Source organism: Meles meles, chromosome 16, assembly GCF_922984935.1.
Source record: "Meles meles chromosome 16, mMelMel3.1 paternal haplotype, whole genome shotgun sequence".
Taxonomy (NCBI): domain Eukaryota; kingdom Metazoa; phylum Chordata; class Mammalia; order Carnivora; family Mustelidae; genus Meles; species Meles meles.
In genome coordinates, this window is record NC_060081.1 from 27,956,255 (window position 1) to 27,981,233 (window position 24,979).

General features: G+C 36.5%; 1 protein-coding gene across 15 annotated transcripts in view; it reads right to left on the reverse strand.

Moving 5' to 3' along the window:
• Positions 1-24,979, reverse strand: part of TSGA10 (testis specific 10) — a 144,622-nt gene that overhangs the window by 17,521 nt on the left and 102,122 nt on the right. For 12 of the 15 annotated variants that reach the window (XM_045980485.1, XM_045980484.1, XM_045980481.1 and 9 more), the window contains 2 exons: positions 21,567-21,776; positions 343-545 (listed from right to left, as the gene is read on the reverse strand). In XM_045980485.1, coding sequence (XP_045836441.1) covers positions 343-545; positions 21,567-21,776 — 413 coding nt within the window. The remainder of the gene's footprint in view (positions 1-342; positions 546-21,566; positions 21,777-24,979) is intronic. The other 3 variants (XM_045980476.1, XM_045980479.1, XR_006815292.1) reach the window with 2 other exon arrangements.

Consider the following 24,979-nt stretch of genomic DNA (forward strand, 5'->3'; position numbering starts at 1 on the left):
AAACAGAAAAATTCCTCTGGTTTCAGTAGTGCTCAATTTTTTTCCTAAAAACTTGTTATAATATTTCTAAAAGGTAATGTTTTAGGTCAGACATTCTATTATATCCAAAGCTCTGTTGGAAATAATCAACAAAGGTGGTTCAATTTAAATTTAGATAAACATATAATAGAAATGAGTACTAAATCTTAGGCAAATCACAGTATTTCTGATTCTCAGTTTAATTAATGGCAAAAGATGGGCACTAAATTGTCTAAATTCCAGCTTTTAAATTCTACTAACCTATAAAGTATCAAAAAAAATTTTAAATACGAATTCATGCTACTGTATTGCTAACCAACTCACATTTTATTTTCTGCCAAACAAAGGTGTTCTTTAAGAAGCTGAATTTCAGATTCTTTTTCTTGAAGCGCTATCTGAGACTGATATTCTTTGTCTCGATTGGCCACCAGCAAAGCTTCTAGATTCTGCATGGAGATTCTCTCATTTGTCATCTGACTCCTGAGGAGTTCTATTTCAGAGCGAGCAGAATCTAACTCATTCTCCATCTGTATGATAATAGGAAGATATCTATACTTATTCCCATTCATTTAACTGATCTATAATCAGAGACTCATAAAATTTCTATATAATGTTATAAATTGACAACTGATTTTTAAAAAGATTTTATTTATTTATTTGACAGACAGAGATCACAAGCAGGCAGAGATGCAGGCTGGGGGTGGAGGGAGCAGGCTCCCCGCTGAGCAGAGAGCCCAATGTGGGTTCAGTCCTAGAACCCTGAGATCATGACCCGAGCAGAAGGCAGAGGCTTAACCCACTGAGCCACCCAGGGACTCCCTGACAACTGCTTTTAATTTCTTTTTTTTTTTTTTTAAAGATTTTATTTATTTATTTGACAGAGAGAAATCACAAGAGAGGCAGGCAGAGAGAGAGGAAGGGAAGCAGGCACTCCGCTGAGCAGAGAGCCCGATGTGGGACTCGATCCCAGGACCCTGAGATCATGACCTGAGCTGAAGGCAGCAGCTTAACCCACTGAGCCACCCAGGCGCCCTGCTTTTAATTTCTTAATTAGAAATTTTGTCTTCCTTCTTACCAAACACACACACACACACACACACACAATCACTTTCTTCAATTCTCTGATCATATAAAAAATTCATTAATTTAACACTTATTAATAATCCCAAACTGCAAAGGATTTCCATTTCCAGAATTTATATTCTTTTATATATTTCTGCAAGACTGACATGGTCCTATACATGACTACTGTTTTGTCCTAAGTTAGGTGAGTTACAAACAGCTAACTACTTTGTAGAATATTATTGTCCTTCATAGTTAAGGAAGATAAGGAGCTGCACATTCCTTCTCTTGCATAAACCTGTGGAAAGCTTAGTTTTTTTAAGGTTTTCTTGAGTCTCAAAAATGCTCTGTAAGCCAAATGTTTCTTCAAAAGGAGGAATATCAGATACTGCTTTTTAGAAAAAAGTGTTCTTTATCTCATAATACACATTATAATAAATTATAGATGTCCTTAAAAAGTTAAATGTGAAAAAATAGAACTTTAAGAAAGAAGAATTTAATAAAGATGAAATTATGAGGGAGGAGTGGGCAAATAGGGGAAGTACTGTCTATACTAGATACAATTAAGAATGATGTATAACCATATAAAAATAAACATATCAATAGTCAATATAAACCTAACCAAAATTTGGAAGGAAACAACTGGAAGAATATAAACTCAGTTTGTATGGTGACAAATGGTAGCTACACTTGTGGTGAGCACAGCATTTGTATAATCTTATTGAATCATTATGTTGTACACCTGAAACTAATTAAAATTTTGTGTCATCTATACTCATGGTTTTTTTCATTATGTTCAATTAGCCAACATATAATAGCACATCATAAGTTTTCACTGTAGTGTTCAATGATTCATGAGTTGCATATAACACCCAGTGCTCATCCCAACACATGTTCACGTTTAAAAAAAATTTTTTTAAAGAAACTCAATAAGTAAAATTGTTAAATATTATACTAAAAGGAACTCATATGAATTGATGCGAAATATGAACAAATCATATGAACAGAAGATTTACAAAATACAACTCATTAGTAGACATATGGGGAAAAAACTACCCTTACTAATAATCTAATAAATACAAAATGAAACAAGATGCCATTTCTAGTCCACCGTTTCTTGATCTTAACACTAATGACCTTTTGGGTTGGAAAATTATTTGGTGTAGGGAGGTGTCTTATGTGCTGTAGGATATTTAGCAGCATACCTGGTCTTAACTCATTAGAGGCCAATAGCATCCTCCTACCCCAGTTGTGACAATCAAAACTAACTCCAGGGGCACCTTGGTGGTTCAGCCAGTTAAGTGTCTGACTTAGGATCTGGTCATGATCTTAGGTCTGGGATTGAGCCGTGTTGGGCTCCATGCTCAACAGGGAATCTGCTTCTCTCTTCCTCTTCCCTTCCTCCCACTTGTGCGCTCTCTCTCTATCTTCATCTTTCTGTCCCTCTTTCAAATAAATAAATAAAATATCTTTTAAAAAAATGTCTCCAGACATTGCAGAATGGCCACAGGGGAGCAAAATCTCTTTCAGTTGAACCATTGTCCTAGTTTATCAAATTGGCAAATTTCTTAGTGTGTATTGATTAACATTAAAATGGGAAATGGCAATTTCATACACTCCACCAGGAGGAATACAGAATGGATGATCACTTTTTTTTTTTAAGAATCATTTCTTTTGGCAATAGCTTTATTGGATTATAATTTACATACAACTCATACAACTCACCCAATTTCCATTTACTTACAATTCAACTGTTTTTTTTTTCATTTGTTTGTTTTTATTTAAATTCCAGTTAGTTAACCCATAGGGTAATATTAGTTTCAGGAATAGAATTTAGTGATTCATCACTTACATATAACACCCAGTGGTCATCACAACAAGTGCCCTCCTTTATGCCCATCACCCATTTATCCTATCCCCCACCTACCTGCCCCTTAGCAACCCTCAGTTTGTTTTCTGTATTTAAGAGTCTCTTCTATGATTTACCTCCCTCTCTTTTTTTCTTTCCCCTGTATTAATCTGTTATGTTTCTTAAATTCTTCATATGAGAGAAATCATAACATATTTGTCTTTCTCTAACTGACTTACTTTACTTAGTGTAATACATTCTAGCTCCACACACATCATTGCAAATAGCAAGACTTCATTCTCTTTTATGGCTAAGTAATAATGATGCAGAAAAAGCATTTGACAAAATACAGCATCCTTTCTTCATAAAAACCCTCCACAAAGTAGGTATAGAGGGAACATACATCAACATCATAAAGGCCATATATGAAAGACCCACAGCTAATACATCCTCCATGGGGAAAAACAGAGCTTTTCCTCTAAGGTCAGGAATATGACCGGGATGTCCACTCTCACCACTGTTGTTCAACATAGTAGTGGAAGTCCTAGGCTCAGCTATCAGACAACAAAAAGAAATAAAGGGCACCCAAATTGGCAAAGAAGAACTCAAACTTTCACTCTTTGCAGATGACATGATACTCTACATAGAAAACTCAAAAGATTCCACCAAAAAATTGCTAGAACCGATGCAGGAGTTCATCAAAGTTGTAGGATACAAAATCAAAGCACAGAAATCTGCTGCATTTCTATAAACCAACAATGAAGCAGCAGAAAGAGAAATCAAGGAATTGGTCCCATTTACAATTACACCAAAACCCATAAGATACATAGGACTAAACCTAACCAAAGAAGTAAAAGATCTGTACTCTGTGAACTATGGAACACTTATGAAAGAAATTGATGAAGACACAAATAGAACATTCCACGCTCATGTATCAGAAGAGCAAATACTGTTATAATGTCTATAACTACCCAAAGCAATCTATACATTTAATGCAATCCCTGTCAAAACACTACCAGCATTTTTCAGAGAGCTAGAACAAATAATCCTAAAATTTGTATGGAACCACAAAAGACCCCAAAGAGCCAAAGAATCTTGAAAAAGAAAACCAAAGCTGGAGGCATCACAATTCCAGACTTCAGCTCTTCAAAGCTATCATCATTAGGACAGTGTGGTACTGGCACAAAAACAGACAGATCAATAGGATGGAATAGAAAACGCAGAAATGGACCCTCTACTAATCTTTGACAAAGCAGGAAAGAATATACAATGGAAAAAAGACAGTCTTTTCAACATATGATGCTGGAAAACTTGAGGAAATCCTTTTAATCTATTTTTTCCTGTTGTGGCTTGTGCTTTTGATGTGGATCTAAGAAAGCATTACCTAACCCAAGGTCACAAAGATTTACTTAATGTTTTCTCATTAAGAGTTTTATAATTTTAGCTCTTACATTCAGGCCTATAATCTATTTTAAGTTAATTTTTGCATATGGTATGTGGTAAGAATCCAGCATTACTCTTTTCCATGTGGATGTTCAATTGTCCCAGAACCATTCGTTGAAGAGACTATTCTTCCCTCATTAAGTTGTATTGGCATCAATTTTCTGAAAATCATTTGACTACAAATCTAAGACTTTATTTCTGGATTCTCAATTCTGTTCCACTGGCCTGTATGTCTTTCTTCATGCTGGTATTACACTACCTCGATTACTGTACTTCTGTAGCCAGTTTTGAAATTGGGAAGTGTTAGTTCTCTGATTTTATTCCTTTTCTTCTCTCTCTCCCTCTTTTTAAAAAGATTTTATTTATTTGAGAAAGAGAGAATGAGCAAGGGGGAGGAAGAGAGGGAAAAGCAGACTCCCTGCTGAGCACGGAGCCCAATGTGGGGCTTGATTCCAGGACCCTGAGATCATAACCTGAGCCAAAGGCAGATGCTTAACCAACTGAGCCACCCAGGCACCCCAGATTTGTTCTTTTTCGGGATTGTTTTGGCTACTCTGAGGCACTTGAATTTCCATATTAATTTTATAGCACCTTGCCAATTTCTATAAAGAAACCAGCTGGGATTCTGATAGGCATTGTATTGAATCTATAGATCAATTTGGGGGTAGTATTGCCTTTTTAACAATGTTTAGTCTTCTAATCCATGAATACAGAATGTCTTTCCATTTAATTAGGTCCTCTTTAAATTTTTTTTTTAGCAATGTTTTCTAGTTTTGTAAAGTACAAGTTTTGCACTTCTTTTGTTAAAATTACACCTAAGCATTTTATCTCCTCTTGGTGCAATCCTTTTGATGCAATCTTATCTGATGGAATTATTTTATTTTCATCTTTTTTGGATTGTACATTGCTTGCATATAGAGATGTAACTGATTATTGTATATTGATATACAATATACTTGGCCTGCCAAGCTTCTGTGGACAGATCTGCTGTATACCTAATTTGTCTTCGCTTATAGGTTAAGGACTTTTTTCCATTGCTGCTTTCAGGATTCTCTCCTTGTCTCTGTATTTTGTGAATTTGCCTATGATATGTCTTGGTGTGGGTCAGCTTTTGTTGAATTTGATCAGAGCTCTCTGTGCCTCTTAGATTTTGATGTCTGTTTTCTTCCCCCAATTAGAGAAGTTTTCAGCTATAATTTGCTCAAATAAACTTTCTGCCCACTTTTCCCTCTCTTCTTCTTCTGAGACTCCTGATACAAATGTTATTATGCTTTAAGGAGTTACTGAGTTCCCTAAGGCTACATTCACGATTCAATACTTTTCCTTCCATCTTCTTTTCAGCTTTATTATTTTCCATAATTTCACCTTCTATATCACTGATTTATTCTTCTGTTTCAGCCATTCTCATTATCATTGCATCCAGTCAGTTTTGCATCTCAGTTACAGCACTTTTTTTTTTTATTTTGGCCTAACCATTTTTTAGTTCTTTTATCTCCACAGTAAAGGATTCTCTAGTGTCTTTGATGCTTTTCTCAAGCCCAGCTAGTATCCTTATGATTGTTGTTTTAAACTCTGGTTCAAGAATCTCACTTATATCTGTTTTGATTAAATCCCTGGCCATTACTTCTTGTTCTTTCTTTTGGGGTGAATTCCTCAAACTTGTCATTTTGTTTACGTCACTTTTTTGTGTTGATTTTTAAGAAAGACTCTTACATTCCTGCTCCTGAGAGTAATGGCTACGTTAAGAAGAGGTCCTATATGTGCTGGGCCTGCTGCTTCAGGAGGTGTTTCAAAGTATGCACTCTGCTGTTGTGTATTGGCTGCTCTTTCCCTCAGGTCAGTCCTCTGCCGAGCTTCTTCTTGTCTGCAGTGGGGGGTTTCTGGACCTTGTCCACTCTGCCAAGTTTTAACTGGGTGTGTTTTGGTCTGCTTGTTAAAAGAAGATGGATTCTATTTTCCTTAGACCTGAAGCTTTGTAACACTCTATGACTTGGTGTGTGCAAGGAGTTTGTGCTGGTCTTTTGGGGGGAGAGGCCTGCTGTGCTGATTTTCAAGCAGATTTGCCCTAGTGGAAATGCACCTGCAGGACACAAAGGGGTGGGTCTTATTTTAAGCAGGGCCAGCCTCCACTGGGGGGTGTTCTGTTGCTGACAAGTTGGTCAGTGCTGATGGGTTTGGCAGGGAGTGACGCCACTCTCCCTTGACCCCAGGCCGGGGAGTTTGCACCCACCACTCTTCAGGAAGCCCTCACAGAAGAGCAAACAATCTCTTCCCTTGTGTCCCCAACTTTCAACAGATTGCTGCCTGTCTGTGTCTGATCTGTCTGCCTGCCAGAATACTCGTGTATTGTATCTCAGACGTGCAGCTAGGTTTCAAAACTCCAGATTTTAGGGACCCACACTGATCTGCTGGGGGAGGGTCTTGCCATGCTGTTGCTGGTGCTGGCTTGTCCCTGAAAAGCAGTTGTATGACCACGCAGTGGTTCAGAGTTTATGTTAAAGCACAGCAAAAAGCTAGCACCCAGGTTTGCTGCCCTTAACCAGTTTCTCTGTTCCTATGCCAGTAAACAGGGCAGCACATTGGTGCCTGCCAGCTCTTTTGTTCCCAGAGAGGCCATGCCACCCCTCCCAAATGCACTCCAGAAGGGGAAATGTTTCTCCCTGCGGGACCCAGGGGATTCTCAGACTATACTGCCTGCTCCTGATCTCTAGCCTCCTTCATCACTGGAGCACTGCTAAGCCCACCAGTCATTACTGTGACAATGGCACGGGCTTCTAAAACTTCAGACTTTGAGCACCACTACTTGTGGTAGGCAGCCCCTCTTCTTTCCCCAATCAACAGTTTTGAGGAATAGTTTTTCTTGTGCAATCCCTTATGTGCTGCTTTAACTCTTTATCTCTCTCTTTCTCTCTCACCCTTCTCTCTGTGATCAGAGCTCTCACTCCCCTGCAGCACCTACAGTTCTTTTCTCCCTCAAATCAACTCTCTGTAACTCCTATTTTCTACCTCTACATGTGCAGTTTGTTTTACCAGTCCTTAGGTCAATTTCTTGGGTGTTTGGAATGATTTGATAGTTATCTAGCTGTGTTCTAGAAATGAGACAAGCTTATGGTCTCCCTATTCCTCCACTAACTCTACAGGAAACCATGTTTAAAGAAGTAAAGGAATGTATGATGACAATGTGTCACCAGTAGAGATTAATAATAAGGATATGGGAATTATGAACTGTTCTCAAAGGCAGTTTCTTTTGCTTGCTTTCTTTACCTGTAGATGAGTCACACTTTCTTGTTTCTTTGAAAGTCAAGTTCTTGTCATCGAGGAACACTGGACATTTAAGATTCTATATTAAAACAGCTCTGAATTCTGATCCTCCCCATGTCAGGACTTATTGTAGTCCTTCATTGCCTTCCTTCTTTCCCTACCTTTCCTTCCTTCCTTCCTTCCCTGCATCCCTCCCTCCCTTCCTATCCCTGGACAGTTCCCATAAAGTCTATTTCCCTTGCAGGGGAAATAGATGACTTTCCAAATGATGACTTTCACTTCATCATCTCAGTTCTATGGCGGATATTAAAGAGAAGCCATTTCTGCTACATCATGCTCAGCACATCTGCCCAGGAAAGTAACACTAGTTTCTTTGTAATTGTGTATCATAACTTTCTGAAAGCCTTCTGACTGTATATGCCCAAATTCCCACTTTGGGAATGCATCTTAAGAATATAATGCAAAATGTGATAAAAGTTTTATGTAACAAAATAATACCATGTTGTTTTATACACACACAAAAAAATCTGAAAAATTTTTACTGCCCAGCAATGTAGTGAAAGTAGTGAAAAGCAGAATCCTCAATTTAATATGCTACTATTGCAAATATGTAAATGAACACAAAAATCTGGCTAGGAAAAGAAAAGAGCTTGAAGAAAATATAACAAAACACTTATAATAAGAGAATGGTTCTCATTCTAGTTTTAGGTTCTGAAATTCACTGTAGCCTAAGAAGATTATTATACTTTTAAAAATCTTTTGTTTCATTAAAATTATATGAGATTCTCCAAAGCATATATCATATTATTCCTAAGAAAATCATCCACAGCACAAGTATTAATTAAAGAACATTAAAGGATGTATATGTGGAATTCATATTCTTGACATTCCTCTTAAGAAGATTTAGATAAGAGTCAGATATACTGTATTTATTTGAAAAATAGAAAACTAAGGCCTGGGTGAATTGGTATAGTTATACATATCTCAGTGTTGGGGAACATCCTCATAAATATGTGACTACCAATTGACCTATGAACTGGACCTAGATACTCAAAGACTCCCTACCCTCTCCCCTGTACCTGAAATGTGGGTTCTATTTGCCTTTCCCACTCCCAGAGGCTTCTCCAAAGATACAGAGGTGGTATATTGATACAATGTTGAAAACACCCACACAGTATATGACTGAATTCAGTTAGGACCTCTTTATAAATGTTTAAGATTTGGTAGGGTAGTGCAAGAATCCATTCATCCTTCTCCTGTCCAAGACAAGCCTCATATGTAAGTTCCCTTTGCTTAATAAAACTGCCACCTATCAGTCTGGAGTAGCTTGTCTCTTTTTGTGGTCTGTGTGCTCTTGAGTACAGGGACTATTTTCAAATTACACCTAGAAAGCTTCTAGGTGGGTTATAAACCGAAACTCAGTAAATAATTTTTTTTAAAGAAGAAAAGTAAACTAAGACTGTAAAAGATTCTAAAATTCCTTAATCTAGTGCTTTAAATAATTTCACTGGAGAATGAAGATAGATAAATAGATCTTTTCCTCTTAACCTCTACTTCCTCATTTAAAATCATCTGAGTGATTCCAGGAATACAAGGCCGGCTCAATTTTCAAATATCAATCAGTATAATCTATCATAACAACAGGCTAAAGAAAAAAATGAGTACATTAATTGATGTAGAAAAAGCATTTGACAAAAATTCAATACTCATTCAAGATTAAAAACTCTCAGAAATATAGACATAGACAGAAATATCCCCAACTTAATAAAAAGCATCTACAAAATTCTACAGATAACAGTATGCTTAATGGTGAAAAACTGACTCCTTTTTGATCCTAAGACTGGAATAAAGCAAGAACTTTCACCACTCTTATTCAACATAGCATTAAAGTACTAACCAGTATAATAAGGCAAGAAATGGCATAAAGATTGAACATGAAAAAATAAAATCCTTATCTTCAGATAACATGCTCGTCTATGTAGAAAATTGCAAAGAATCTACAGAAAACCCACTAGAACTAGTAAGTGAATTCAGTAAGGTTACAGAATACAAGATAAGCATTCAAAAATCAATACTTACATGTACTTGCAATGAACATATTCACAGCAAAATTAAAACTACAATACATTTACAGTAACTCAAAAAAAGAAGAAATATTCTACATTTTGTGGTTGTAAATCTCACAAAACAGGTACAGAACTTACATGCTGACTACACCAATCTGATAAAAGAAATCAAAGAAGATCTAAATAAAACATTCCATATTCATGGATTGGAAGTCTCAATACAGTAAGGATGTCAGTTCTTCCCAGGTTTAATGTGATTCCTATCAAAATCCCAACAAGATTTTTTATGAAAATAGATACAGTATTCTAAAATTTATATGGAAAGGCAAAGAAACTAGAATAGTTAAGACAATTTTGAAAAAGCAGAGTAAAGTGAACAAAATCAGTCTACTTGATTTAAAGACTTATTATATAGCTATGGTAATAAAAATTGTATGGTATTAGGGAAGAGACAGACATATAGACAAATGTAAAAGAACAGAAAAACAAGAAATATGTTTCTATGTCCAAATGATTTTTCACAAATGTATAGAATCAATTTAATGGAGGGAATAATTTTTAGAAAAAATACTATGACAATAGTAAGCTACAAACAAATGGTACTGAAACAATTGGACACCCATAGGCAAAAAATGAAGCTTGATGTAAACCTCACACCTTATGTAGAAACTGACTCAAAATGGATCATGGATTAAATGTAAAACATAAAACTATAACATTTTTAGAATAAAACCTAGGAAAAACCTTTAGGATTAAGAGTTATGCAAAGAATTTTTAGATTTAAAACCAAAAGCACAATCCATAAAAGGAAACTGATAAACTGCACATCACCCAAACTTAAACTTTGCTCTTAGAAAGATGCTGATAAGAAGATGAAAATACGGAGGAGGAGTCAAGATGGTGGAGAAGTAGCAGCCTGAGACTACATCAGGTAGCAGGAGATCAGCTCGATAGCTTATCTAAACATTGCAAACACCTACAAATCCAACGGGAGAGCGAAGAGAAGAAGAACAGCAACTCTAGAAACAGAAAATCAACCACTTTCTGAAAGGTAGGACTGGCGGAGAAGTGAATCTAAAACGACGGGAAGATAGACCGCGGGGGGAGGGGCCGGCTCCTGGCAAGCGGCGGAGGAACAGAGCACAAAATCAGGACTTTTAAAAGTCTGTTCCACTGAGGGACATTGCTCCAGAGGCTAAACCAGGGTGAAGCCCACGTGGGGTCAGCATGGCCCCAGGTCCCGCAGGGTCACAGAAGGATCGGGGGTGTCAGAGTGTCGGAGAGCTCGCAGGTATTAGAATGGAGAAGCCGGCTGCAGAAACAGAGCCGAGGACTGAACTTTCAGCTCGGGGTTACCTTGAACTGGTCGCGGGCTGGGTGAGCTCGGAGTGCGGCTAGAGGCTGGGGATACAGGAGTGATTGGGTGCTGTCCTCTGGGGGCGCACTGAGGAGTGGGGCCCCAGGCTCTCGGCTCCTCCGGGCCGGAGACTAGGAGGCCGCCATTTTCATTCCCGTCCTCCGGAACTCTACAGAAAGCGTTCAGGGAACAGAAGCTCCCAAAAGCAAACCCGAGCCGATTACTTAGTCCGGCCGCCGGTAAGGGCGGTGCAATCCCGCCTCCGGCAAAGACACTTGAGAATCACTACAACAGGCCCCTCCCCCAGAAGATCAACAAAATATCCAGCCAGGACGATGTTCATCTATCAAGGAAAGTAGGTTCAAATCCTAAGACAGCAGAGCAATTCCAGAGGAGGAGAAAGCAAAGCACAGAACTCATGGCTTTCTCCCCATGATTTTTTAGTCTTGCGGGTACTTCAATTTTTTTTTTCTTTTTTCAATTTTTTTTTCTTTTTTCTTTTTTCTTCTTCTGCTAAATTTTTTAAAACTTTTACCCTTTTCTTTTTTAACGTTTTTTGACTAGTTTATCTAAATATATATATTTTTTCTTTCTTTTTTATATTTTTTCATTTGTTTTATTTTTTAAATTTTTTTCTTTTTTTTTTTCAGAACCTGTTTTTATCCCCTTTCTTCCCCCCACAATTAGGGGTCTCTTCTGATTTGGTTACAGCGCATTTTTCTGGGGTCTTTGCCACCCTTTTAGTAGTTTATTTGCTCCTTCATATCCTCTTATCTGGACAAAATGACAAGGCGGAAAAAATCACCACAAACAAAAGAGCAAGAGACAGTACCAAAGGCTAGGGACCTAATCAACACAGACATTGGTAATATGTCAGATCAAGAGTTCAGAATGACGATTCTGAACATTCTAGCCGGGCTCGAAAAAGGCATGGAAGATATTAGACAAACCCTCTCTGGAGATATTAAAGCCCTTTCTGGAGAAATTAAAGAACTAAAATCTAACCAAGTTGAAATCAAAAAAGCTATTAATGAGGTGCAATCAAAAATGGAGGCTCTCACTGCTAGGATAAATGAGGCAGAAGAAAGAATTAGTGATATAGAAGACCAAATGACAGAGAATAAAGAAGCCAAACAAAAGAGGGACAAACAGCTACTGGACCATGAGGGGAGAATTCGAGAGTTAAGTGACACCATAAGACGAAACAACATTAGAATAATTGGGATTCCAGAAGAAGAAGAAACAGAGAGGGGAGCAGAAGGTCTATTGGAGAGAATCATTGGAGAGAATTTCCCTAATATGGCAAAGGGAACAAGCATCAAAATCCAGGAGGTGCAGAGAACCCCCCTCAAAGTCAACAAGAATAGGTCCACACCCCATCACCTAATAGTAAAATTTACAAGTCTTAGCGACAAAGAGAAAATCCTGAAAGCAGCCCGAGAAAAGAAGTCTGTAACATACAATGGTAAAAATATTAGATTGGCAGCAGACTTATCCACAGAGACCTGGCAGGCCAGGAAGAGCTGGCATGATATATTCAGAGCACTCAACGAGAAAAACATGCAGCCAAGAATACTCTATCCAGCTAGGTTATCATTGAAAATAGAAGGAGAGATAAAAAGCTTCCAGGACAAACAAAAACTGAAAGAATTTGCAAACACCAAACCAGCTCTATAGGAAATATTGAAAGGGGTCCTCTAAGCAAAGAGAGAGCCTAAAAGTAGTAGATCAGAAAGGTACAGAGACAATATACAGTAACAGTCACCTTACAGGCTAATAATGGCACTAAATTCATATCTCTCAAGAGTTACCCTGAATGTTAATGGGCTAAATGCCCCAATCAAAAGACACAGGGTATCAGAATGGATAAAAAAACAAAACCCATCAGTATGTTGCCTACAAGAAACTCATTTTAGACGCGAAGACACCTCCAGATTTAAAGTGAGGGGGTGGAAAACAATTTACCATGCTAATGGGCATCAGAAGAAAGCTGGGGTGGCAATCCTTATATCAGATCAATTAGATTTTAAGCCAAAGACTCTAATAAGAGATGAGGAAGGACACTATATCCTACTCAAAGGGTCTGTCCAACAAGAAGATCTAACAATTTTAAATATCTATGCCCCTAACGTGGGAGCAGCCAACTATATCAACCAATTAATAACAAAATCAAAGAAACACATCAATAATAATACAATAATAGTAGGGGACTTTAACACTCCCCTCACTGAAATGGACAGATCATCCAAGCCAAAGATCAACAAGGAAATAAAGCCCTTAAATGACACACTGGACCAGATGGACATCACAGATCTATTCAGAACATTTCATCCCAAAGCAACAGAATACACATTCTTCTCTAGTGCACATGGAACCTTCTCCAGAATAGATCACATCCTGGGTCACAAATCAGGTCTCAACCGGTATCAAAAAATTAGGATCATTCCCTACATATTTTCAGACCACAAAGCTCTGAAGCTAGAACTCAATCACAAGAGGAAAGCTGGAAAGAACCCAAATACATGGAGACTAAACAGCATCCTTCTAAAGAATGAATGGGTCAACCAGGAAATTAAAGAAGAATTGAAAAAATTCATGGAAACAAATGATAATGAAAACACAACAGTTCAAAATCTGTGGGACACAGCAAAGGCAGTCCTGAGAGGAAAATATATAGCGGTACAAGCCTTTCTCAAGAAACAAGAAAGGTCTCAAGTACACAACCTAACCCTACACGTAAAGGAGCTGGAGAAAGAACAAGAAAGAAACCCTAAACCCAGCAGAAGAAGAGAAATCATAAAGATCAGAGCAGAAATCAATGAAATAGAAACCAAAAAAACAATAGAAAAAATCAATGAAACTAGGAGCTGGTTCTTTGAAAGAATCAATAAGATTGATAAACCCCTGGCCAGACTCATCAAAAAGAAAAGAGAAAGGACCCAAATCAATAAAATCATGAATGAAAGAGGAGAGATCACAACTAACACCAAAGAAATACAGACAATTATAAGAACATACTATGAGCAACTCTACGCCAACAAATTGGACAATCTGGAAGAAATGGATGCATTCCTAGAGACATATAAACTACCACAACTGAACCAGGAAGAAATAGAAAACCTGAACAGGCCGATAACCAGTAAGGAGATTGAAACAGTCATCAAAAATCTCCAAACAAACAAAAGCCCAGGGCCAGACGGCTTCCCAGGGGAATTCTACCAAACATTTAAAGAAGAACTCATTCGTATTCTCCTGAAACTGTTCCAAAAAATAGAAATGGAAGGAAAACTTCCAAACTCATTTTATGAGGCCAGCATCACCTTGATCCCAAAACCAGACAAGGATCCCACCAAAAAAGAGAACTACGGACCAATATCCTTGATGAACAAAGACGCAAAAATTCTCGCCAAAATAGTAGCCAATAGGATTCAACAGTATATTAAAAGGATTATTCACCACGATCAAGTGGGATTTATTCCAGGGCTGCAGGTTTGGTTCAACATCCGGAAATCAATCAATGTGATAGAACACATTAATGAAAGAACAAGAACCATATGATACTCTCAATAGATGCTGAAAAAGCATTTGACAAAGTACAGCATCCCTTCCTGATCAAAACTCTTCAAAGTGTAGGGATAGAGGGCACATACCTCAATATTATCAAAGCCATCTATGAAAAACCCACCGCAAATATCATTCTCAATGGAGAAAAACTGAAAGCTTTTCCGCTAAGGTCAGGAACATGGCAGGGATGTCCATTATCACCACTGCTATTCAACATAGTTCTAGAAGTCCTAGCCTCAGCAATCAGACAACAAAAAGAAATTAAAGGCATCCAAATTGGTAAAGAAGAAGTCAAACTATCACTCTTTGCAGATGATATGATACTATATGTGGAAAACCCAAAAGACTCTACTCCAAAACTGCTAGAACTTGTACAGGAATTCAGTAAAGTGTCAGGATATAAAATCAATGCACAGAAATCAGTTGCATTTCTGTACACCAACAACAAGACAGAAGAAAGAGAAATTAAGGAGTCAATCCCATTTACAATGGTACCCAAAACTATAAGATACCTAGGAATAAACCTAACCAAAGAGGCTAAGAATCTATACACAGAAAATTATAAAGTACTCATGAAAGAAATTGAGGAAGACACAAAGAAATGGAAAAATGTTCCATGCTCCTGGATTGGAAGAATAAATATTGTGAAAATGTCTATGCTACCTAAAGCAATCTACACATTTAATGCAATCCCTATCAAAATACCATCCATTTTTTTCAAAGAAATGGAACAAATAATCCTCAAATTTATATGGAACCAGAAAAGACCTCGAATAGCCAAAGGAATATTGAAAAAGAAAGCCAAAGTTGGTGGCATCACAATTCCGGACTTCAAGCTCTATTACAAAGCTGTCATCATCAAGACAGCATGGTACTGGCACAAAAACAGACACATAGATCAGTGGAACAGAATAGAGAGCCCAGAAATCGACCCTCAACTCTATGGTCAACTAATCTTCGACAAAGCAGGAAAGAATGTCCAATGGAAAAGAGACAGCCTCTTCAATAAATGATGCTGGGAAAATTGGACAGCCACATGCAGAAAAATGAAATTGGACCACTTCCTTTCACCACACACGAAAATAGACTCCAAATGGATGAAGGACCTCAATGTGAGAAAGGAATCCATCCAAATCCTTAAGGAGAATGCAGGCAGCAACCTCTTCGACCTCAGCCGTAGCAACATCTTCCTAGGAACAACGGCAAAGGCAAGGGAAGCAAGGGCAAAAATGAACTATTGGGATTTCATCAAGATCAAAAGCTTTTGCACAGCAAAGGAAACAGTTCACAAAACCAAAAGACAACTGACAGAATGGGAGAAGATATTTGCAAACGACATATCAGATAAAGGGCTAGTATCCAAAATCTATAAGGAACTTAGCAAACTCAACACCCAAAGAACAAACAATCCAATCAAGAAATGGGCAGAGGACATGAACAGACATTTCTGCAAAGAAGACATCCAGATGGCCAACAGACACATGAAAAAGTGCTCCACGTCACTCGGCATCAGGGAAATACAAATCAAAACCACAATGAGATATCACCTCACACCAGTCAGAATGGCTAAAATTAACAAGTCAGGAAATGACAGATGCTGGAGAGGATGTGGAGAAAGGGGAACCCTCCTCCACTGTTGGTGGGAATGCAAGCTGGTGCAACCACTCTGGAAAACAGCATGGAGGTTCCTCAAAAGGTTGAAAATAGAACTACCCTATGACCCAGCAATTGCACTACTGGGTATTTACCCTAAAGATACAAACATAGTGATCCAAAGGGGCACGTGTACCCGAATGTTTATAGCAGCAATGTCTACAATAGCCAAACTATGGAAAGAACCTAGATGTCCATCAACAGATGAATGGATCAAGAAGATGTGGTATATATCACAATGGAATACTATGCAGCCATCAAAAGAAATGAAATCTTGCCATTTGCGACGACGTGGATGGAACTAGAGCGTATCATGCTTAGTGAAATAAGTCAATAGGAGAAAGACAACTATCATATGATCTCCCTGATATGAGGACATGGAGTAGCAACATGGGGGGTTAGGGGGATAGGAGAAGAATAAATGAAACAAGATGGGATTGGGAGGGAGACAAACCATAAATGACTCTTAATCTCACAAAACAAACTGGGGGTTGCTGGGGGGAGGTGGGATTGGGAGAGGGGGAGGGGGCTATGGACATTGGGGAGGGTATGTGCTATCGTGAGTGCTGTGAAGTGTGTAAACCTGGCGATTCACAGACCTGTACCCCTGGGGATAAAAATACATTATATGTTTATTAAAAAAAAAAAATTTGGAAGGGGAGGCGAACCATAAGAGACTATGGACTCTGAAAAACAACCTGAGGGTTTTGAAGGGTCAGGGGTGGGAGGTTGTGGGAACAGGTGGTGGGTAATGGGGAGGGCACGTTTTGCATGGAGCACTGGGTGTTGTGCAAAAACAATGAATACTGTTACGCTGAAAAAATAAAAAAAATGGAAAAAAAAAAGAAGATGAAAATACAAGCTACACACTGGGAGAAAATACCTACAAACCACATATCTGATAAAGGACCAGTATCTAAGATATATAAAGAATGCTTGATATTCAACATTAAAAAAGTAAGTAATTCATTGAAAAGATGGGCAAAAGATACAGAGAGCTGTTTCACCAAAGAAGATATATAAATGGCAAATAGTCATATAAAAATATGGTCTGTTTCATTAATTTAGGAAAATGCAACTAGACAATAATATAGCACTACACCTATATCAGGATGGTCAAAATAAAAAAAATAGTGACACCACCAACAATGGACAAAGATGTGGAAAAACATCACTCACATGTTGGTGGGAATGCAAAATGGTATTGACTGGGGAAAACAGTTTGGCACTTTTTAAAAAAATGAATCATGCAACTACCATATAATCCAAAAGCTGCATTTCTGGGCATTTAATGAGTAATGAAGACAAGTTTCACACAAAAACATGTAGACAATGTTTACAATTGTTTTATTTGTATGATCTAAAAACTAGAAATAACCCAGGTATTTAATGCATGAATGGTTAAACAAACTGTGTTACACCCAAAGCATAGAATACTGCTTAACAATGAAAAGGAATGAACTACTAATACACGCAACAACCTAGATGACTTTCCAGAGAATTATGCTGAGTGAAAAAATCCAAGCCCAGAAAGTTACATACCATATGATTCCATTTATGTAACATTCTTGAAGTGATAAAATTAGAGAAAGGAAGACTAGATTAGTGGTTGCTATGGGTTAAGGGGGTGGGTAAGGATAGAAGCGAAGAAGACAAAAGTGCAACATGATGTATCCTTGATGGAAATGTTCCATATCTTGCCTGATTCAATGTCAACATCCTGGTTGTGATATTATACAATAATTTTACAAGAGGTTATAATTGGGAGACCAGGTAAACGATACTTTGTATTATTTCTTACAATTGCATATGAATCTATAATTATCTCAAAATCAAAACTTAATTTACAAAATTATTTGATTGTAGCCTATACACATAGCTGAGGAAATACAAATGTAAATAAGATGGTCCCTGCACTTGAAACTATAGCTTAAAATGGGGGTAAACATATATACATAAATAACTAACTTTTAAGGCAAAAAATTTATGTCAGGAGTATTTTAAAATACAGTTAGACTTAGCCTGACCACTTCACAACCACTACGATAGCTATTATCAAGAACAGGGGAAAAAAAAGCTAAAATATAATAAATGTTGGCAAGGATATAGAGAAACTGGAACCTGTGTGTGCTGTTTACATTGGGAATGTAAAATGATACAGTCATTGTAGAAAACAGCACAAAATTCCCTCAAAAAATTAAAAACAGAATTTCCATATGATCCAGAAATGCAGCTTCTGAGTATAAATCCAAAAGAATTGAAAGGCCTTGAAAAGCTATTTGTAAACTCATTCATAGCAGCATTATTCACAATAGCTAAAACATAGAATCAACCCAAGCATCTATGATGAATAAATTTTTTTAAATGTAGTATATTGAGGAATTAACTGAGGGTTTTGGAGGGGTGGGAGGTGGGAGTTGGGTGAGCCTGGTGGTGAGTATTGTGGAGGGCGCGTACAGCATGGAGCACTGGGTGTGGTGCATAAACAATGAATTCTGGAACAATGAAAAGAAATTTAAAAAAAAGAAAAAAAGTAGTATATTCATACAACGGAATATTATTTGGCCTTAAAAAGAAAGAAATTCTGTAATATGTTATAAAACTGATAAACCTTGAGGACATCACGCTAAGTGTAAAAAGCATCACAAAAAGGCAAATACTATATAAATCCACTTACATGAGATACTTAGAGTAGTAAAAATCATAAAGAGAGAAAGTATAATGATGGTTTCCAGGGGCTGGGGAAAGGGGAAAATAAGGAGTTATTGTTTAATAGATACAGTTTCAGATTTACAAGACGAAATGAGTTATGATGGTGAAGGCTTCACAACAATGTGAATGTATTTAATACCAATGAACTGTACACTTAAAAATGGTTAAGATAGAAAAGGTTACGTAATGTGTATTTTAAAATAAAAGAAAAAAACAGAAAAAATACTATAAGAATAGTAAGCTACAAAACTTGAAGTAAACATCCTTAAAATGGTTAAAAATTCATATAAATCACTTTCAAGTTTATATATTGTACTTCTACGGGTAATGAATTTAAGGCTTAAAGAAAATTACTGGTACCACTACTGGTATATACCCTACTTGGTCATGGTGTATTATTATCTTAATAAGCTTTGAGATAATATTTCTGGCATTTCATCTTAATATTGCTTCATATGCAATGACATGCATTACTTTTCCAATTTGAAAACAAGTAAAAATATTTTTAAAGAAAAAATTGATATTTTTTGAATTTTTACAGTGAAAATATATTCATGAGTTACTTCCATCATTAAAAAATTCTTGTTAAAATAAGAAAAATAATTTAAAGGAAGACTCAGAAAATCCTTGCATATACCACTTCATTAATAAAATATTAACAGTGGATTCTTATAGAAATCAACATACACATGATTTTTAAATGCATCATATCCTCCTAGTGAATAGTAGACTAACAAAATTTAAAAACTGGAAATGTAAAGACCAAAATTTGTTGATTTTTTGAAAAGTTTTAAAATTCCAGTTAGTTAACATTCAGTGTAATATTAGTTTCAAGTGAATGACATGGTGATTCAACACTTCCATACAACACCCAGCGCTCATCACAATAAGTGCACTCTTCAATCCCCATTATCTATTTAACCGATCCCCTCACTACCTTGCTTCTGGTAACCATCAGTTTGTTCTCTACAGTTAAGAGTCTGTTTCTTAGTTTGCCTTTTTCTTTTTTTTTTCTTTCCCTTTGCTCATCTGTTTTGTTTCTTAAATTCCACATATGAGTGAAATCATATTGTATTTGTCTTTCTCTGACTTATTTTACTTAGCATAATGCTCTCTAGCTCTATACATGTCATTGAAAATGGCAAGATTTCATTCTTTTTTTATGGCTGAGTAATATCCCATTGTATATATATTCCACATCTTTATCCATTCATCCATTGGTGGACACTTGAGCTGTTGCCATAATTTGGCTGAGATACATATGGGGGTGCATATATCCCTTTGATTTTTTTTATTATTTGGGTAAATTCAATTACCCTGTACAACTTGTATACATATTCCTTTAGGATCTAGGCTCCAATGATCTCTCCAGATACAACTCTAGCCACTTTCACCTGTGCATGCCATTGTAAATCACGTACTATTCAGTCGAGAATTCATTTATAACTCCATACCATCGTCTATGTTGTTCTCTCTGAATAGGATGCCTCCTCCCTTTTGAGCTCAGTAGTATATCCTTGTGAAGTCCTCCCTGACACACATAGGCTGATTAGGAATTCCCTCTCTTAAACCTTGAATATTTTTTATTAGTATAACATTCATACCAGACAATTTGTATCTCAATACTGGGAGGTCCTCAAGAGCTAGGACCTGTCTTTTTCTTTTTCTCTTTCTTGCTTTTTCTTTTTTCCCTTTCCTTTCCTTTCTTCTTTCCCTTCCCTTTTCCTTTCTGTTCCTTTCTTTTCTTCTTTCTTTCCTCCTTCTTCTATTTTTTGAGTATATATGACACATGATGTTATATTAGCTTCAAGTGTACAACATAGTGGTTCATCAACTATTATGTTAGACTATGCTTAGTAGCTACCACCTGTCATCATGCTATCCTATTACAATACCACTAACTACATTCCCTATGCTATACTTTTTATCACCATGACTTATTTATTCCATTGCTGGAAGCCTGTATCTCTCACTCTCCTTCACCCATTTTGCCCACCCCCACTCCCACCCTTCCCTTCTGGCAACCATCATTTTGTTCTCTGTATTTATGGGTTGGATTATTCATTTGTTTTGTTTTATAGATTCTACATATAAGTGAAATCATTTGGTATTTGTTTTTCTCTGATATATTTCACTTAGCATAATATCCACTGGGTCCAACCTGTTTTGAACATTATGTTCACAGTGGCAAGCACAATGTCAGTATACACAATCAAATGAATTATAGCTTAAAAGAACCCACCCAGTTAAATAAATTTAGCTTAAAAGAATATCATTAAAGTTATAATTTAGCTGAATAAACCCCAACTTCACAGTTCTTTGCTGATTGCTATGTTAATGTGTTTTATAATTCTTCTGGCTAAAAGGAAACGTTATATACTCAAAGAAAGAGTTTCTGTTACTTTCTTTAATTGTTGGAATACAGCTGTCATCAATTTATATTCTGGACTTTAGAAATAAAATCTAAAGTTTATAGACATGGTTTGACGTAATATTTCATAAAAAAGAGTTTGATTTTCTAAAATTGTAGTAACTTTATAGTAACAATAGTATTTTAAAAAACCATTTAAAAATTACATACCATTTCTATTTCTTGATCTTTGGCAACCAGCTGTCGATTAAGAAGTTCTTTGCTTGAGTCAAGTTTAATACAAAGTTCCCTTGTGGAAGATAAATCTGCAAGGGCAGACACTTTTTCAAACTGAACCTTCTGAAGTTCCTCTTCCATCTTTACAACAGACTTGTGTAAGGTAGAAATCTGGGACTTATAAGACCTTTCTGCATTTAAGTGCTGCAAGGACAAAATTATTATTTTATATATCTACATACATATATATATACATTTTTTTTTAATTTGAAAAAACTAAAACATGGAAAAGTAGGGAAAATCTTTTGATGGTACACTTAGATTATAAGGAACTTTATACAATATAGATGGTAATAGTATATACAAAAACACCCTGGGAAAGACAAATTCGACTTTCAAATGTCTATGTATAAAATCCATGAGTAAGCTGGTCAACTGGTCATTATTTTAATGTGTTTAGTAAACAACTTTCCCCTCTCATAAAAGTCTCAACCTGAAAGTTAGTTGAGATACATACATGTTTGGTCTGTAGTTCTATTTTTACCATGGTTTCAATTATTCTATAAGATAAACATTATTGTTGTTAAAGATAAAACATTAGCCACCACTGTTTCACTCACAATACCCATTTTCCAATTCTTAAATGGCAAGTTCATCTAAACCATAATATCATAAAATGAGGACTGGTATCTCCCTAGTACTTACTAATAACTCTAAGGGAAAAAGACTCTAGGCTAGAATAAATTAAGGATTAATCCAAATTATGGGAAATAAGAGCATGTTTTAAAAATTGCACGATAAGGGGCACCTGGGTGGCTCAGTGGTTAAAACCTCTGCCTTCAGCTCAGGTCATGATCTCAGGGTCCTGAGATCGAGCCCCGCATCGGGCTCTCTGCTTGGCGGGGAGCCTGCTTCCCCCCTCTCTCTCTCTCTGCCTGCTTCTCTGCCTACTTGTGATCTTTGTCTGTCAAATAAATAAATAAAATCTTTAAAAAAATTGCACGATAAGATTCAAGTTACATAAATGCTTTTAAAAGTTCAAAATAATACCACCCCTTTTTTTGTTTCAGAGAAATATCTTATATAACTACACTGCCACCTACAGAGAAGTTTTTGCTATTATGTGAAGCTGACAGAACTGAAAGACAAAGAAATTTTCCTGCTTTTACAAGTATAAAACACACAAAAAATTGCTCCTAGAAGTTACTTGGCCACAATTCTGCCCCCCTTCCTTCCTCACTCATTCTTTAAACAACCTTCTATCCATCTACCCACCCATCCATCTATCCTGCCATTTCATATTTTTTAGTATAGTCTATGTTTTAGCCAATGTGCTTAGATGCATATCCAGTGATAACTAAAATAGTCTCTGTTCTCATGACACTTCCAGACTATGAGGGAGCCATAGTCAAATAATCACACAAATATAAATACATATTAACCAAATACTTCTAGAGAAAAAAAGTATATAGGAAAGTAAAGTGATCCAGACTAAGAGGGTCAGAGAAGTCAGGAAAGCCTTCTCTGAGTAAATGACACGAGTTGAGATCTGAATGCTGTGTAGATAGATATACAGTGTGGGTTGAGGAAGGTGGTTTTTCAAACTGAAGGAATGCTAAATTCAAAGACCCCAGGCGGATTGTGTTGAGGGAGGGAAAAGGACATGCTCCAAGAACAAAGAGAAAACTTGTATGGCTAGATCTCAAGAGACCACAGAGAAGAGTGATAGCATATGCATTTGAAAAGGTATTAAAAAACTCACAAGTCAGAGCCTGATAAGCTGGGTTAAAATTTAGGTCTTTATCCATGGAAAAAAAGAGGGAGGTAATAGGATCAGTTTTGTGCTTTGAAAAGATAATACTGGATATTTCAGGTTCTAGTAATAGCTGATTAAGCTAGGAGGAAAACCTTTTGGTAAAATAGAAAAAAAATTATAATTCACAGCTGAGCTTGCAGAAAAGAAAAATAAATTTTCATATTTGCCAAAGACAAAGATAAAACAAATTCGGAGCAGGAAGAAACTGAGAAGGCCTGAAGCTAAAAGTTGGGGGTAGGAAGACCCAGTGACAGTGAAAGGCTTGTGTTTAAACACTGAATCAAGGACAGGAGAAAAGAAGTTAGGACTAATGGATAATTGGAACTAGGTCCTCTTCATAATCTGGAACACTTGAAAAGAGGTTCCAGAGGAAAAATCCACTCACAGAGATACAACTGAAAGTTTATCTTCTCCTACTCTCTAAGTAGGGAAAAAAATGTATTCTGTAAGAAACCTTAGGTCTAACTTTATTCAGTTTTGGAGTCTGACTGCACAGTACTGACTACCAATTCTAAACTTTAACATAAAGTTTGTCCCATCCCAATGATAACACAGAATCCCTTTGTAGAAGCAAACCCATATTCCTGGCCATAAAAGATTCTGCAGGAAAGTTCTCCTTTAAAGGAGCTTACAAACTCGGGGTGACTTAATCCACCATGAGTGAGAGTCAGAGCAACATAACATAGCAGGAACAGAACTCTAGAACTTCAAGTTATTAAACAAAATATTTTAGAAGACATGAAAAATATCCTTATAAGTATTAAAGACAGTAAAGAAGAAATTGCAAAGAATGAGACTTAGGACAAACTAGGAAAATTTGAAGAAGAACCAACAGAACTTCTGGAAAGAAGGGAAAAGCAGTCAAGAAAATGAAAAACATAATGAATGCATCAACAAACAGACTAGAACAGCTGAAGAGGGAAGAATGAACTAGAAGAGAGATCACAGCACAGAGAGATAAACATACGGAAACTATAATAAAAATATTAATAAGCATTTAGACTAAGAGATCCAACAAGCATATTATAAAAGTTGAGGGAGATAGTAGAGTGAATTTAAAGGTGGTAATATTCAAATAAATAATATCTGAAAATTTCCAGACCTACTAAAAGTATTAATACTCTGACTGATAAATGGCAAAACCAAAACCCCTCCTTTTGATAAACCCCCAAACAATACCTAGACATATATAGTCAAACAACAAAGAGAAAAAGAAGACCTTAAAAGAAAACAATGGCAAAAGAAGACTTACAAAGAAAAACAATTAGAATGAGAACAGACCTCTCAATAAATTATTTTTAAAGTTATCAAAGGAAAATAACCCACAACCCAGAATTCTATACTCAGCTAAACTAATACTCAAGAAAGAGGGTAAAATAAATCTATTTTCAGGCAAAGACTGAGAAAATTAACTCATAAATCAAAGAAAGGAAGTAGTCTCAAGAAAGAAATTGAATATAGAAGTAAGAAATAGAATGCAAGAAACAATGTTGAAAAATTTTGTAGACATATAAGTGGATACAAATAAGCATTGAATGAAAGAATAAGAACAAGAGTAGTGATTTATTTTTAATGCTATAAAAAGCCAATG